This window comes from Polyodon spathula, chromosome 3, assembly GCF_017654505.1.
Source record: "Polyodon spathula isolate WHYD16114869_AA chromosome 3, ASM1765450v1, whole genome shotgun sequence".
NCBI lineage: Eukaryota > Metazoa > Chordata > Actinopteri > Acipenseriformes > Polyodontidae > Polyodon > Polyodon spathula.
In genome coordinates, this window is record NC_054536.1 from 40,421,449 (window position 1) to 40,438,266 (window position 16,818).

The 16,818-nt window shown below is 39.3% G+C and overlaps 1 protein-coding gene across 1 annotated transcript in view; it reads right to left on the minus strand.

Moving 5' to 3' along the window:
* Window positions 1-7,474: 7,474 nt before the first annotated feature.
* The window catches only part of LOC121313087 (lanC-like protein 2), a 59,550-nt gene continuing 50,206 nt past the window's right edge, over window positions 7,475-16,818 (minus strand). The window contains exon 10 of the mRNA XM_041245236.1: window positions 7,475-9,891. Within this exon, the coding sequence (XP_041101170.1) occupies window positions 9,884-9,891 (8 nt within the window). The 3' untranslated portion in view covers window positions 7,475-9,883. The remainder of the gene's footprint in view (window positions 9,892-16,818) is intronic.

The following is a 16,818-nucleotide window of genomic DNA, read 5'->3' on the forward strand; positions in this document are numbered from 1 at the left end:
TGGGTGACCACATGTATATTTTTAGTTAGACCTGAATTGAAATACATATAGGAAAGAAGTCTATGAGCCTTTTTTTAAATTAGATTTTTTTAGGCAAATTTTAACAAAACTATTTATGGAATGGTCTGGACAAACCAAATGATTTTATTGATTTTAAGAAATTACATTACCATGAATTAAGATTAGCCTTACACATGACTGTCACATGACAATCTGTATTAATATCCTTATTGGGCAGTTCTCACAGTAGCAGCATCATGTTGTTTACTAATTTGTTTATTTATTTATTACTCACACATAAATAGAATAATAATTCCTGTGGTTGCCAGAATATGTATGGGGACACTTTCCTGGATGTGCAGTAAGTCTAATTATATGGCCTTATTATTTATTTACTTATTTATTTTTATTTTTATTATTATTTATTTATTTATTTATTTATTTATTTAACTAGGTAGTCACATTGAGATTAAAACCTCTTTTACGAATGAAACCTAGCCAAGCAGGTAGCAGCAACTTAATTGGACAACAAGAAAAAATACACAATAAAATATAATTAAGACACAGGCAAATCACATTTAAAACAATTATCAAAATACACAAAAATATCTAAAAGAATTACAACTCTCAGTCACAAAATTATGCAGTTTACTCTTAAATTGCAATAAAGATATTTGGGTCTGCAGATTTAGTTTGGACTGGAACTCATTCCAGGACCATGAGGCATAATAAGCAAAGGATCCTTTACCAGCCTCAGTACTCACATTTGGGATTTTAAAATGCAAAAAAAGAATGAGATCTGAGGCTATGGTTATTATGGGAAGTTTAAATAAGAGGGTAATTTACATTGAATAGCCTTATATACCAAAATATACCAGTGCTTCAACTTACGTAAAGCCAAAGAAGTCCAGCCTACCAAAACGTATAATATACAATGATGAATATTAAATCTTAAATACTCAATTTGTGGCAAAAGCATACAAGCAATAAGCTTCTTTTTTGTTTCCATAGAAAAACAAGATTTCAGTCTGTACAAAAAACACAACCTAAATTTAAGTTTTTTTGCAAGATGTTCAACATGAGCCTTACACTCCAGATTCTTATCCAACCAGATACCCAAATACTTGTATTTATCAACAAACTCAATGTCCTTGTGATCTAAAGTAACTAAAGTTAGCGTCACAGGAGCAGTTTTCCTTGCAGCAGAGAACACCATAGCTTTAGTCTTACTGAAATTTAAAAGAAGCTTTAAATCAGATTGTAAATTACTAACTGCCAAGTTTAGGGATGAATTGCACGAATAAAGAATGGTATCATCGGCATTGAGATGGTTCTTACAGGGTTTAATGTTATCGCCAATATTGTTAATATATAATACAAACAATAACGGGCCAAGAATTGATACTTGAGTTTAACAAAACAGGGTTAGACATCAAATTTCCATATTTAACAATCTGTGACCGATTAATAAGGTAATGTTGAAACCACAAGCCGCTTATGATCCAATATCAGCATTTAGTAACCTTTTGAGAAGTAGTAGATGATAAACAGTATCAAAAGCTTTAGACAGATCAATAAACAGAGACACACATGTTGATCTCTTATCCAAAGCCATTTTGATGTCATTCATCGCCTTCAATGTTGTAAATACAGTACTATGACTCTGCCTAAAGCCAGACTACATATTATCTAAAATATTATTTGCCTCTAAACAACACTTCAATTTACTACTGATATACAGGTAAGTAAGCAACGCTGATGTACAGGTAAGTAAGCTGGGCTGAGCTCAGTGGGGGATGGAGGGGGGTGACGCTGGCACGTCAGAATCACTGTTGAGCCCTCTTGAGGTGTCTTGGGCTAATCAACGAAACACAGAGGATGGAAGGTGCCCACTTGAAGACCCCAGAGATGTACCCTACTTAGTTCAATCCAGACGGTTGTCATGCTGATGCTCTGGGGAGACCACACTGGGTTGATCACCGGAGCCAGCATCATAGCCGTTGTGTGTGCTGATGTGCTGGGGAGGCAAAATGAGCTGATCGCTGGAGCTAGCATTAGAGTTCATCAAGCAACACCAGACAGAAGGATATCTACATCATCAGATGGAAAACAGTGCAAATGGATAGAGATGCAGATGGATCACATTAGTTTACTGCAAAGCTACGTCTTAGCTGGTGCTTATCTTGGCGAGAGCTGAGTTCAAATCAGCATGAAGTTCAACATCTACTCTCATGTAATGGAAATCCTGACCAATGATTCCAGAATTTTTGCCAAAGTTGATAGACTGCAAATTGGCCTATAGTTTGTATAGTTTTTTCACCTTGTAATTTTATGATATTTGCTATGACGTTAATTGTTCTGAAACTGAAAAGAAAACATTGCTGTATAGACCTGGCAGAAAACATTATTATTCTATTAAAGTCTATGTTGGTTAGAGTACTGTATATTCTGTAACGCAGTCTGTTCAACATAAGATTCAGCCACATGTGAACAGCCGTCATGTGGCTATAACCAAAAATGATTTGTATTGAACAATAATTACTGTTTAGTGAACAAAACAAACAAAAAATGTATTGAACATATCAGCATATTAATTATAAGAAATAAGCAGGGACCTTACATTCTTAACAAATATTTGTGTTGTGCAAACTACAGAGCTTCTTATTAGGATCACTATTCTTCTCAACCTAAAACATTGCAATGATACAGGTCACTGAATAATAAAGTTTATCAGCAAGAGGATAAGCTGGTAACAATGAGGGACAAAATGTTGTTTCATCAAGAAAGGAACATACTTCATATCTGAATCAACCAGAGAATTAAAACTGCTTAATTGACTTACTGCTTTATTGGGTGCTTCATTGAACTCGTTAAATTGCATCAAAATGAAAGAGTAATAGCAAACAATCTTCATTGCTAAGCTCAAAATCTATCAAATAATACAAATCACACAGGAGTTCAACATGGAATAGAAAACCATGGCAAGATTCTCAGAAAACTTATTTTTGCGAATTGCATTTTATTCAATCAAATGTTGATAGAGACAAAATTGTAAACAACATCCCAGCAAGGTACATACGATTGGCTCGGATACTATGCTATTTGCATAATTAAATTGAAGGAGTGCCTACTAATTATCCTTGAACATAGGAATTATCATACTTATATGCCAAAGTGTCTGTGTAACATTGTAAGGTTTTATATTAATTGTGACAATGTTAATAACTATTTAAAATGGCAAAGGAGTGATACATCATTAGAATATAAGAACATAAGACAGTTTACAAACGAGAGGAGGCCATTCGGCCTTTAACTCTCTCTCTCTCTCTCTCTCTCTCTCTCTCTCAGCAAATGGTGCCTGCTTGTCTAAAAGCGATAAGATTATATACAAAAAGGTTATTTTATGATTTTAAAGAGCAGTTGTAGCCTCAGGCGGAGGACTCTTGTTTCTGCATGAGTTGCTTTGCTAATTAAAATGCAGATTTTGATCACAGGTGCTAACCACAGTCAAGCCAGGCAAAGTTAAAAGTGTCATCCATGGCACGAGTCCAAGAAAAGGGGTCTGGCTTTGGTCTGTATATAAGCTCTCTAAACTTGTATTTCGGGACTCTCTCTCACTCAATGTTTTTTCCTGCGAGCGGTGAGCCGAAGATATAGATAATAATTGGGCACACTAAACTGGGGAGAAAACCGGGGTAAAAAATTGGAGACGGATAAATTTAAAATAAAAATAAATAAATAAAAAAGAAATAAACAAACCTTACACAGTGGTGAGCCAGCCAGAAGCATATTGAACCCAGACCAAGGGACCTTCTAGGGGACTACATTCGAAATGGAATCCTGATGTGACTTCTACCAGCTTCTCAGAAGTTTGTGAGTATATTGGTTAATCACTAATAACACTATAGACGGGCACATGGGGTACATGTAAGGAGTTCCTGTTTGTTGTGATAAGTTCCTTTTCCGGATACAAACTATTAAGTTTTGGAGCTGCTCATGTCACATCTGACTCATGAAATATTACACTGTTGAATCTCCATAGGTTGCTACTTTGTAGAACGACATTTCACATATGAAGTATGTCTCAGAAGTAGGATTAGATAGTCTTGAAGCATAATTCTATTTGTCCCACTGGGAATATCAGCGCCAGAAATTATAACTTGATTGACTTGTCTTTGTTGACTGAACTGTATCAACTAAAATAAATGAGGAGTAATTGAATATAAACACCAGAATCCCTAACATTAACACAAATTGTGTCTAGTACATATAGGAGGTAATTGAATATAAACCTTAGTCACACATCCAAACCATCTTAGATAATAAGGAGTGATTGAATATAAACTCCTTGAATATTGGGAGAACAAATCGAGCGATTAAGAAAGAGGGCAATTGAATATAAGCCCAGGTATATCCACATCATTGAAAAATTCATTAGTAAGTAGAAAGTCATGCCAATTAAAGGAAATTAGACCAGTTCTTGTGTTGTGATGATTGTTAAATTCAGAGTGTGCACACCCTGTATTAAACAATTTGTTGAATTGAAAAGTTGAGTGATAATTAATACTGGAGAAAGTTGTAATGAAATACGTTTAAAAAATGGTGATCATTGTGAATTCATGATAGATCATTTGAAGAAAAAAATGTCAGCCTGAGAAAAAGGTTACAGAATTGTTTAAAACTGACCCACGCATGAGACAGAAAAATAAGAAGCAAAAATTGGCTTTTGTGATATACGGATTGAAGGAAAGTTGTCAGGCATACCAAGATAAGTTTGAAAAATGTAGAACAATGCTAAAGATATTAAAAAAAGGACAAGATGAAGCAGAAGGGCAGTGTTATAATTTTAGTGATATAATAAAAGGAATATGCAGGAAAGTGCTTTGAATGCAGCAATCCAGTTGCAATTAAGAACGGAGAACGCAGAATGCAGAGAAAGACAGAATTATGAATTGCAAAAGCAAGTTAAGACTCTTGAAGAGTTACATAAAGTACAAGGAGTCTATGATTGTTTAGGCAGGGGAGACAAGAGGCACAACTGATGATAAAAGTTTGTGATTCGGCAGTTAAAAGAAAAATAAGTTACGATGTACAGGAGGACACATTGCTGCAGTCGGGGCACTCCCCGTGTACTGCACGGCATAATCCTTCCTGATGAGGAATGGAATTTGCATGATAACCTGTGCACAGTCTACTTACTATCCTATGGCTACCCTATGACTCCGATGGTCCAAACTGTGACTCTCTCTTGGCGAAGGGACAGATGCTGATAGAACTACCACTTCTAACAGATTTGTACTGTTGTCCCCAAGGGTGAGAGTCCCTTATTAAGCAAGTAGGAATGTTTTGCCCAAATCAACACGACTCATTAGTATTTTTGGGTACTTTGGAAATGGTCGTGGATCAACATAGACTAACCGATGCTGACACCTGCGTATTGTTGTACACCTGTTTAGGACAATCGTCGCTAATGACTTTGATGACACTGTTAAGAGTAAAAATGCAAATCAAGCTGAAAGGACTCATTTAAATCACCCTTCTCAGAACAACCATCACAGACTGGGCAAAAATACAAGTAATAACAAGAGACAAAGGCAGGCATCCAGTGGCATTCATGGAGCAGATCACAACCACCAGCCGTATAAGCAGCTCTTAATTCAAAACAGTGCACAAATTGTGACAAGCTCTATCCATGTATTCAGCAACCACACAGTATGATGACATCATGAATAAAATGCACTGTTTTATGCAGCTAATAAAATACATCATCCTGTAGCAGCAGCTACAGAAAAAGTGTCTTTTGGAAAAATGAAGGGAAAGGCAAACACTATCCCAAGATGTAGGAGAGGCAAAGGGTGAAGACCCCCTCCTTACAACCCAAATAAACAAAGGGAAAATGAGTATGTGTGTAAAAGGTGGCGAATTTACAAAGAGATCGTTATGGTCAGCCTGTTAGTCAATGCTAGTTTAAAAGGTTAATTTAGCATGTGGTTAGTTGATACTGGTGCGTCCTTAAATTTTATATATTTTGATCCACCTCCTGCTGCTGCTTCTTGTAAGACTATTACGATTGAGGGCTTTAATGATAATATCTCAGTGGCAGTGCAATCTTCTTCCCTTCCCTGTACACTGGCAGCAACAGCATTTCAGCTCATATGTGGTTCAGTTCTACAAGTGGTACATGTAACATTCTGGGCTCAGATGTTATGAGAAAAAGGGGCTATATAATTGATGATATCAATTATATATGGTACCAATGTATTTGAAAGGGACAGGCAGACAGCACTGTATGTATTGTTGATTCTCATGCTGTATATGCTATTAAGGAAGCTGACGTGTATGCTTTATAGGCTTTGTTTTTAGCTTCCCCACAAACTTATACCACTCTGCTCCAGCAACATATAATGGCATTTGCTACTCACAAACATGACTGTGGTAGAGTAGATAACACAAAATACCCAGATGAGATTCTTGGTAAATATCCACCCCCTTTTAAGCAATATTAATATCCAAATGAAGCTGTGCCCCTTATGTACAAAGCAAAGTGGACTTCTTGTTGTGACAGGATGTTATTAGTCCCTGTCTCAGTGAATGCTACCATCAGACCAGTCAAGAAACCAGACAGTTCTTGGCTATTAACTATCAATTACAGTCGTGGCATCCACCCCTAATGCACTTTCTAAACTTTCCTCTTCTGTTTGCTATTACAGTGCACTTGATGTTTCCAACAGCTTTTGGTCACTCCCAGTGAAACCACTCCCTGGTTCCCTGAAACAGAAATGTAACCATTACCTAATGGGTATTTATCCATGTCCCTGGTAGAATGGGCAGTGAGCTTTTCTGGAGGGGGCAAGTTGACTTGCTCATAGGCTTGACTGTGTCCGTAATCCATTTAGACAGCCTCTGCTTAGACAGGGCTTTACAAAAAATTGTTCAGACTGCCTCCAACTCTGTGTTCTGTCCACATAATACTCTAGCGCCCATACTGGGCAAAGCATATGGAGCTGACGCTCCCTGTCAGACCAGAAAGGAGCCAAATGGAAAGCCTCTAATTCCACAAACTGGTTGATGTGGAATGCCGAGATGGTTTTCAGCAAAAAAAAAAACAGGATCAGTACGAACCGTAACCTTTGTCCTAGCTTCTGCAAGATTTAAGCAGGCTTTTGCAATTGAAAATCTTGCTTCTCACCCACCTGTTTAGCGGATGTGATCACAAGCAAGAAAGCCGCCTTCAATGATAAATATTTTAGCCTAGCTGAATGCAAGGGCTCAAAAGAGGGCTTCATAAATGCTTCAAGCACCACACTAAGCCTCCAATGAGGACAATTTCCTTAATAGGCGGCCAAAGCCGCCGAGCTCCTTTTAAAAATGACCCAGCCAAGAAACGAGCTCCTGAGGAGACAGAATTCATTTTAATATGGCAAACCGAACTGGCTGCCAAATAGACCTTTAATGTAGAGGGGGATTTCCCCTCATCAAATAGGTCCTGTAAAAATTGCGGTATAACTGCCATGGGACAGGTTGTGGAGTCAAAACCCTTACACAGGCTCTACGTCTGAAAAATGCTCCACTTGTACCCACTTGTGGGATTTCGTGGATGCTGCTCTGGTATTCTGCAGGGTGTCAATGACTCTATTAGATAACCCCAGATGGCTCAAATGTTGACGTTTAGAGGACAGACCCAGAGCCACTGGCTCGATGGTTTGGGATGTCACAATGCCTCCCCAGTGGAGAACCAAAGGGGACAATTGGTCTATTCCTGGGAGCAAAGAAGTCTATCTGTGCTCTCTTTATTATTGCTAAATGAGGCTCACCACCACTGGATAAAGCCTCCATTCTGAGGCACTGGGGACCCCCCTTGAGAGGTGGCCGCCGCCCAGTTTTTCACCCCAGGCAAATGTACTGCTTGAAGTGAGAGGAGGTGATCATAAGCCCAAAGTAACAGCTCGCGGGCTAATCAATGGAGACTGGGAGACCTGAGGCCCCCCTAGTGGTTTATATAAGCCACCGCAGTAGTGTTGCCCATACAGACAAGCATGTGTCTCCCTTGGACATCCTGTAAAAAAATCCTGCAAGGCCAGAAACACTGCCTGCAGCTCCAAAACACTGTCAGCAGGCAGCAACGGTTTAATTCGGGCTGAAAAACTCTGCTATTGAACCAGACTTGGAGAGGGCGCATATGCAAAAGGAAGGGTCTGGGAAGCTGCTGCCATCAAGCCCAGAAGTCTCTGGAACATCACTACTGTGAGCTTTCTGTTGAGCTGAAAAAGCTTCAGACAAGCGATTATTCTCTGCACCTTCGTCTGACATAGTTGACAGCATGGACTTGGAGTCCAGATGGACTCCCAAATGGGAGGCTGTCTGCGAGGGTGTGAGCTGGCACTTTGCACGATTCACCAACATGCCCAACCAATGAAGGTGGTCACTGACAAGTTCCGTGTGGGTCTCTGCCTGCACTGGAGACTGAGCACAAATGAGCCAGGTAATTGAGTATTCTGATGCCTCTGAGTCTCAATGGGGCAAGAATAGCCTCCATGCACTTTGAAAAGGCACGGGAAGCTAGAAAGAGGCCAAATGGCAGTACCAGAAATTTGTATGGTGTCCCATGTAATGTGAACTGCAGATATCTCCTGTGCCCTGGTCTTATAGGGCTATGAAAATAAGTGTCTTTCCAATCTACCGTGGTGAATCAGTCACCTGGCCTTATTGACTGTAACAGTGGTTGCATGGTCAACATCTTGAACCTCCGTCGATTCAGATACAGGTTGACATGTCTGAGGTCAAGGATTGGTCTGACGCCACCATCCTGCTTGGGCACCAGGAAGTACCTGGATCAGAACCCCTTTTCCAGGTGAAGAGGGTGTACCGTGCAAATAGCCCGCTTTTGTAGCAGAGCTATCACCTCATGGGACAACACCATGGTGTCTCGTGGGTCCATGACTAACATAGCAGTCACGCCCTGTAAGGAAGGGGGACCATGTTTGAATTGTTGAGAATAGCCAGTCTCTACAGTAGTGTGCACCCAGTTATCTGTGGTGCATTGACACCAATACTCCAGACGACTCCCTTAAAAGGGCCCCTAGGCTTGTGGCAGCAAATTGCTAGGGCTGGTGCTTGGCTTTCGGCTTAGCCTGAGGCTTTTTCCTGTGCGCCTGATGGCGAAACTTGTTAAAGTTCCCCCGTTGCGCAGCTATGAAAACCCGTTTTGGCCGTAGCAGCCAGCTGTGCCAATCTATGAGATTGCTGGGGCCTTGGTCGCCAGCTTGTCACTGGTTTGTGCACTGGGGGTTGCCACTTGGGAAACTGACTGCGTTGTAGCATCTCATCTACATTGGGAAAGCCATAGCTGTCGTCTTGCAGCTACCAGCGCTGCAAGATTCCTGCCCACAGCCTGTCCATTCAGCTTAGAGATACAGAGCAGGTTTGTATTAACAAGATGGAGCTCATCTAGCTGTTGCGGTGTGGGTCTGTGGTTCTGAGAGAGGGATCTGAATAGCAAATAGTTTTGGTAAGCTGCAAAAATAGTGTTATAGTTACCCAGCCATGCAGCGAACGCGCCAGCTTCGTAAGTAAGCCCGCTTAAGGATAACCTCTGACACCCGACACGTAGGTTATTAAGCAGTGCTTCCCTGCACCATGGATGCTATACAAAGTCCCCATAGATTGGGTAACAGCCAGAGCTGTAGCTGGATGAGTGTAAGAAAAGAAAATCCAGGTGCACAGGGGGTGGGGGTGGGTAACTCTGGATCTCCTCAGAGGCGACGATGAAAAGCAGATCTTGTTGTTCCAAGAGAACAGCAGATGGCGGGTTGTGCAGTGTGCTCATGCAGCAACTCAGCCAGTACTGTGTCAGGACTGCTAAGCCCAGCTGCATTCATATTTTTCATATTTCTGTGGAAAAAAACAGAAAATTACACACCGCATAACTACTTTCTTACACAAAACAGTAACAACTCAGTACCGTTAATTTTATATAATTTTCATAACAAAAAATGAAATTTTATTTTTAAACTTCAAAACAAAGCTCGCAACCTGAGAGAGAACCAAGCAGCTGACTTAAGGTTGTTTGATCCCGGGGCACAAGGCTGCTGTTGGAATAATGAAAAAAATGGCTGAGTGCACAATACGTGTAAGTAGTAATTACCTTAAGCACTTCACAAAAAGTCGCGTTAATTTGTGTAATTACACAAGTGAATAATCAGATATAAGTAACTTGATTCTTATTTGTTCATAGTCTCTCCCGTTCAGGTAGGATTAAAGGAAAAATGATGACAATATGTGTGTTTACAGTCCAGTTATGCCCTCGGGACCGGGCACGACTGTCAAAAGTTCTTAGGAAATGCTTACATTTCGTACTTGATAGAGAACCAGAATCTCGTTATAAGTATGCATTTACCTTTGTAGACACACAGTACAGATGAAACTATCTTCCCCAGGGTTCCCACAATTCCCCCAGGAAATACTTGCTAAAATTCTATCCTGTTTTTCTAAACCCCAATGCTTCATACAGTATGTTGACAATTTTTTCTTGCAAACAGAAACAGAGGAAGAACACCTGCTATTGTTGGAAGAGCTCATGTCAATTATGGAAAATGCAGGGCTTAAATTAAATACTAAAAAAGCACAACTAATACAACCATCTGTTACTTTTCTAGGTATGCTCATTGAAAAGGGAAGTAGGTCTCCTGACAAACATAAGGTGGAGTTCAGCAGCTGCCTGCACCAACTTCAGTAACTACTTCACGTTCTTTTTTTTAGGACTGGTTAACTTTTATCGAGAATTCATAGAGGACTTCGCAGCAAAACCTAAACCTCTTTATGATTTATTGAAAGGTTCCACGAAAGGCAAATATGTGTTGGTATGGGAAACCAAACATCAAAATGCTTTTGAATCTCTTAAGGCAGTGGTAGGCAATTAAATTTGACAGCGGACCAAATGACCGAGCGGGCCACTTGCAAAACCCCCCTTCCCCTCGCCCAAAAAATGTATGAAAGACAGTTTCAGTGCTCGCTTTGACAACTTCAGCATTCCCAGGAACGTATTATTTTTGTCCATGGTCCGTTTTCAATCAACCCCGATGGTGATTTCTCATACCATGCAAAGCAAATGCTTCCCGCAATCGACAAAGCAGCAACTAGAACCAGTAGTATGTTTGCAGGTATCGTCGTTGCTAAACACTGAATTAATTAATAAAGCAAATCTGGAATCATTCTGGTCTGCTGTCACACCTAGTGTTCTGAAGCTGATCGCGGAACGAAAGTGTCATTTTTCGCATTAAATTTGTAATAACGTAATGAAGCATTTAACCTTTAGCGGTCCATTTATTTAGCGCCTGTCAGGCACATCGGGTCCAATTTATTTTCACATGTGCTGTTTATTTTACACGCACTGTTTAAAAGGTTTAAAAGGCACTGCATACCAAGAGGACACTCAGTACTGTATCTCCAGCCAAGCCCCACCCCTTGTTCACTGTATTTATCACATACCTCTTCATAGTAGTGCATACTGATAAATCCTCTCCTGATCACTCATTTTATCACCAAACTCCTCAATAATGCTATCCAAGTCATTATTTTATTCGTTGCTCAGATCGCCCCCTTTTTTTTGGCTTCTCTCGGCTACTATTGGTCTCACTCGGCCATTGAAGGGTTTTCTCTACTTTCTGCTTTCTGGAGAAAAAACGATTAGAGACCTGTGCTTGACATCTTTTTTATTATTCAGACTAGAAAGGGAAAATTGTAATGTCAGACCTGATCCGATATAGGATCACAAAGGGTTAAAATAAAAACGTATGCTACTTTTGCTTGATGTTATTCTGTGTTCCTGTCTATGTAGGAAAGAGCCCTTTCTCATTGAATTTGTCATAATGTAATGAAGCATTAAAAAAAAAGTATGCTACTTATGAATTGTGTTTTATGTTATTCTGTGATCCTGTCTATCACATGAGGGTTCTGCTACCATAGCGCCACCCCCTGGGAACTACCATCCATGGTCGGTAGTGGCATAACTTGGACTCGAACCGGCGACCTCCAAGCTATAGGGAACATCCTGCACTCCGGGCAGAGTGCCTTTACCAGATGCACCACTCGGGAGCCCTTTGTGCTGAAGTTTTGTTACAGGAAGTAAATACCAAGATGCGTCCAGTCGCTTATGCCTTCAGATTGTTGACTGCAGTTGAACAAGCTTTTGACTCATGTATCCAACACCTATTCTAGTCTATTAGGCTTACATTTAGAATTTATTGTATGTTTTGCTCCTATTGCTGTACACATTGAACACACACACTCATACGCAAGTTTTAAATGGTCGTCTTAAAGGAATGTCTAATACACGTCTCACGCTGGACTCTGTCATTATCAGAACGTAGTCTTTCATGCAAACATGTACCCATCACCATGCTTCTCTCCGCCTTGATACTGGCACCCCACATGATTGCACACACCTTTCACTGACACACCCACACTCTCCCTTCACAACTATACCAGTTTCTACGGGTACTTCAGTGTATGTTGATGGATCACGCTTCTTAATCAAAAGAGGCTGACAGTAATATTAAGGTTGGTGCACTGGCCAAAGAAGCTGCCTTGACTGAAACACTCTACACTTCCCCAGCCTCCATTTATCCTAATTCTACTATAGAGTCAAATGATCCCCTTTCCCTTGCACACGCACAGTGGTCTGACGATATGATGCAACAATGTATTACAGCCCTTCCCAGAACAACTGCACTTCCTTCCCCTTATTCTAACTAGACCTGGGACAACTATCTGAATAGTCAAACAAATATTTTTTGATATGTATTCGGATATAAAAATCAGATGATCGTATTCGCTAGAAATTACAAATAATACCTTGCACTTCTTTACCACCTCACCAGAAGTTGTGAGTTGTAGTAAGGCTGCCACAGCTAGAGCCATAGCAAGGGTCTTATGGGAACAAGTGTATTGCAGGTGGGGTCTGACGTTATTAATGGAAAGTGACAGAGGCACTATTTTCACGAGTGACAGTCTGTGAGTGATGGAAATATTGGGTATTCAACACAAGCTACATATTGCTCACCACCTGCAGTCATCGGGTATGCTGAGAGATTGAATCGCACCCTAAAATACAATTTTTAAAAAATGGTTTTGGAAAAAAAAAAAAAATTGGGTACAGTATTACCGGCCATTTTGCAAGCAGTAAGGGCAACAGAACACAAATCAACAGGACACAGTCCTAACGAAGTGATGACAGGAGAAAAATTGGGTTACCTGAACATTTGCTGTTAGATGTGTCTGTCCTGATGCAGCATGCTTGGTCTGCTCACAAATACATAGACATGATGACACAGTTGCCTGCAATATATGAGCATGTGACCAATACAATAGGGAACGTACCGAGGTACAATTATGATAAAACCATAAAGCGAGGAGAAGAACTTGAACTTTGAGACATGGCCATGGTAAAAAACTATGAGCAGAAGGGCCCCTGGAAAGCCAATTGGAAAGGCCCACATGTGGTAGTGGATCTGTTTGGCAAAACTGTAGTTAAATTGAGAACCAAGGATAAAAATCCTGACTCAAAGGGAAGAAAAAATAGACACAAGGGGTAGTGGGTAAATGGTATCAACTAAAAGAAGTATCCACAGACATTAGCAAAGAGTAGATATCACACTCTTTCCAGGTCAATGAAGCCAACAACATGGCACCCAGGGGGGCGGCTCCTCATCCCCCTGCTCATCAACCACGTGACAACAGCAACATGCAACCAGAACAACAGAACTTGGGAAACATACCAGAATGGGAAAGGACACATAACCTGCCCTATGAACACTGGATGTAACACAGCACCTCTATGCAACAACCAAAATTGTGTAAATACATCTGGAAGACATGAATGTCAATGTAATTTTGGATGGAAAATAACCAATGAACATCCATGTGTAAAAATGTGGCCTAAAATGTGGCCCATGCTACCTAATAGGATAATAATGGCACCTGATCCACATACCTACATCAATAATGTAAAATGGGAATTGTGGTGTTAAATGTATCGTAGCTAAGTACTCAATGGATTGATGCTTGTAGAAATCATTCTGCTATAGCTAAACCATATGAGGATATAATACAAAGAGAATGGGAAGTGGTGGCACTAAGGGGCACGCCCAGTAAATAGAAAAGGAAAAGCATATTTGGAGATCTGGAAGGAATGTTTGGTTTGAGGAAATTCCATCTACAATGCACATCAAATATGTTTGATAAAGTGATACATGAACAGCATAAAAACAAATTTGGGTAGTTTGTTGTAAGAACGGGCTAAGTTAACTAGCCAAGTAAATGCAATTATCATTAAGCATAAGCAAGCACAGATGGAATTAAACAGACGTTATGGAAAAACTATTTAAACTGTCCCAACAATAATCTTGCTTGGCTGCTGCAGGACATATGAAAACACTGATGCAGGATTTTTAAACTGATTTAATAGCTAATAGGTTCCCTAAACATTTTAATAAAAAAGAAGACATGAAAGATATTTGAAAAAACTGTACAAAAAGATACACAGGAAATGGTAGGGAGTAATGTAGCAGTATGTACATGGTCTGATGTAAAGTGGTACAATACTGATTTAGTGCAATCCCTATGAGACCAAAACAAAACATGCAGTAACTGTACAGAGGAATGCTTTTGTGAGTAATTGGGAAAAATTGTGTTCCATGTCCAGTAGAAACAAGACACATTGGAGTGGCAATATAGCAGTGCTGATGGTAGTAGAGTTGAGCTGATAATACAACTGCTTGCAGAAACAGTACACAAAATAATATCACAGACGGGATCTGTACATGTAAAAAGTATGAGAGTGTGAATTACCTGTTAAATTTGAACACATAGTTAAGAACATTACAACCATTCCATTGAAACAATCGTACCAGTAAGAAATTAGCCTTTGTTATGGTTATACCTGTGTATGAACAGAGTGATGTATATGTAAATACTAACTTGATTAACATGGGGATATTGCATAATGATACGACAGTTAAAGTTCACAGAGGACATGGCATGATAATACATAATGCGACACAGGAATTAGAAGTTTAAAACTTAGAGGGCTGTAATATGGAGATCACTATAATTATGTGTCCAGGTGATTGATTAAAGTCCTATCTGGGATGTGGATGAAAGAATGTTAATGCTACTAATCAAACTAATAATGAATGTCTTTATTCAATCGAGCCATTAAAACATGGATATAATGATATAAGCTTAATTGGAAAAAAATATTTACTGTATTCATTCTAGATATACTCAATTAACTGCTGAAGTTGTGCAATGTCAGCCCCCGAGTCATGCGTTTTGTATATAGAATAATTATACAATGAATATTGGGGATAGACAGTTATATTACATGAAAGATTTGGATTTGCATGACAAATACTAAAAATGATGAAATAATAATGAAAATAATGAAAATAATGAAAACTGACTACGTCAAGACATGTATTGGGACTGGTTGTTCAAGGAAGCGGAGCATCTGTAATAGTGCTGTTTATGATTCTAATCATGTTGGAGACCTTCAGAAAAGGCAAGTGAAGTCTTTGTTATAAACCTCGTGGCAATATGCTGAGCCGAATGTAGGTGACAGAAAATCCCATGACGGAAAGGATCTGACAACCTGAGACAGGCCCGCCACACTGCTACTCTAAATTTGTGTGCACCTGTTTGTTTGTGAAAGGTTCAAAGTGGGGATATGAAGACTGTTAGGATTTATATTAATTGTGACAATTCTACAAACTGTTTAAATGGCAAAGGACGGATACATCATTGTCTCTTGTCTAAAATAGACAAGATAACAAACCGGTTATTTTATGATTCAAAGGACAGTTGTAGCCTTGGGCAGAGCACCTTGTTTATGCATGATTTGATTTGCTAATTAAAATGATGATTTTGATCACAGGTGCAAAACACAGTCAAGTCAGCTGAAGCTGGTTTTGATCTACAAACATTTCAGCTAAAAGTGTTCTCCATGGTGCGACTCCAAGAAAGAAAGGCTGGCTTTGCTATGTATATAACCTATGTAAACTTGCATTTTGGGCGTTGTTACTCATGTTATTCCATAATTCCATAAGTCCTGTCGGATTTGATCTATAGTATTGCTTGTTCAAGATTGTGCCTGCAGTTTGCATGTGATTGCATTCTGTACTGTCTTTTTGGATTTGCTTTGTTCTGAAATTAAACTGTTTTGATTGAAGACTGCCTGAAAACTGTCAGGGATTAGTATTACAGGTATTGTACATAAACAACAATTCTGCTCATCAATAACAAAAACATAGGCTCAAGAATTCTAGCACCAGTTACATACATTTGATAATCATTATGTGAAACTTATTTCTGAGAATAAGCACTTAATTAGATGCATTTGGTCTGATTAAGTTGTTCAAAATGTTTGTGAGAATGCAGTATTTTGTTACCTATGAATACCTATAATAAGTAAATCAGAAATAAATCAATCAATTTGAAATATTACAACTACTTTTGGCATAACAGCCATATATTGTATCAAACACAAAGACAGCAACAAACATGCAAAAACAAGCAACGAAAAAAATAACACTGAATGCCAATTAAAACAATATTTGTTTTTCTCGTTGCTTTGCAAAAAGCAGTCAGCCAGTGCTATCAGCTGGACTAAGTTTACACCATTAATGAAATGGAGAGTTGTACTGTAGGAACTCCAGCTCTAGAACATCAGACACAGGTAAAATGTAATCTATTCCACTCCATTGTTCACATTTATTTTGCTCACCCCCATATAATGAAATCTAAGTTTTAAGACAGGTAAAA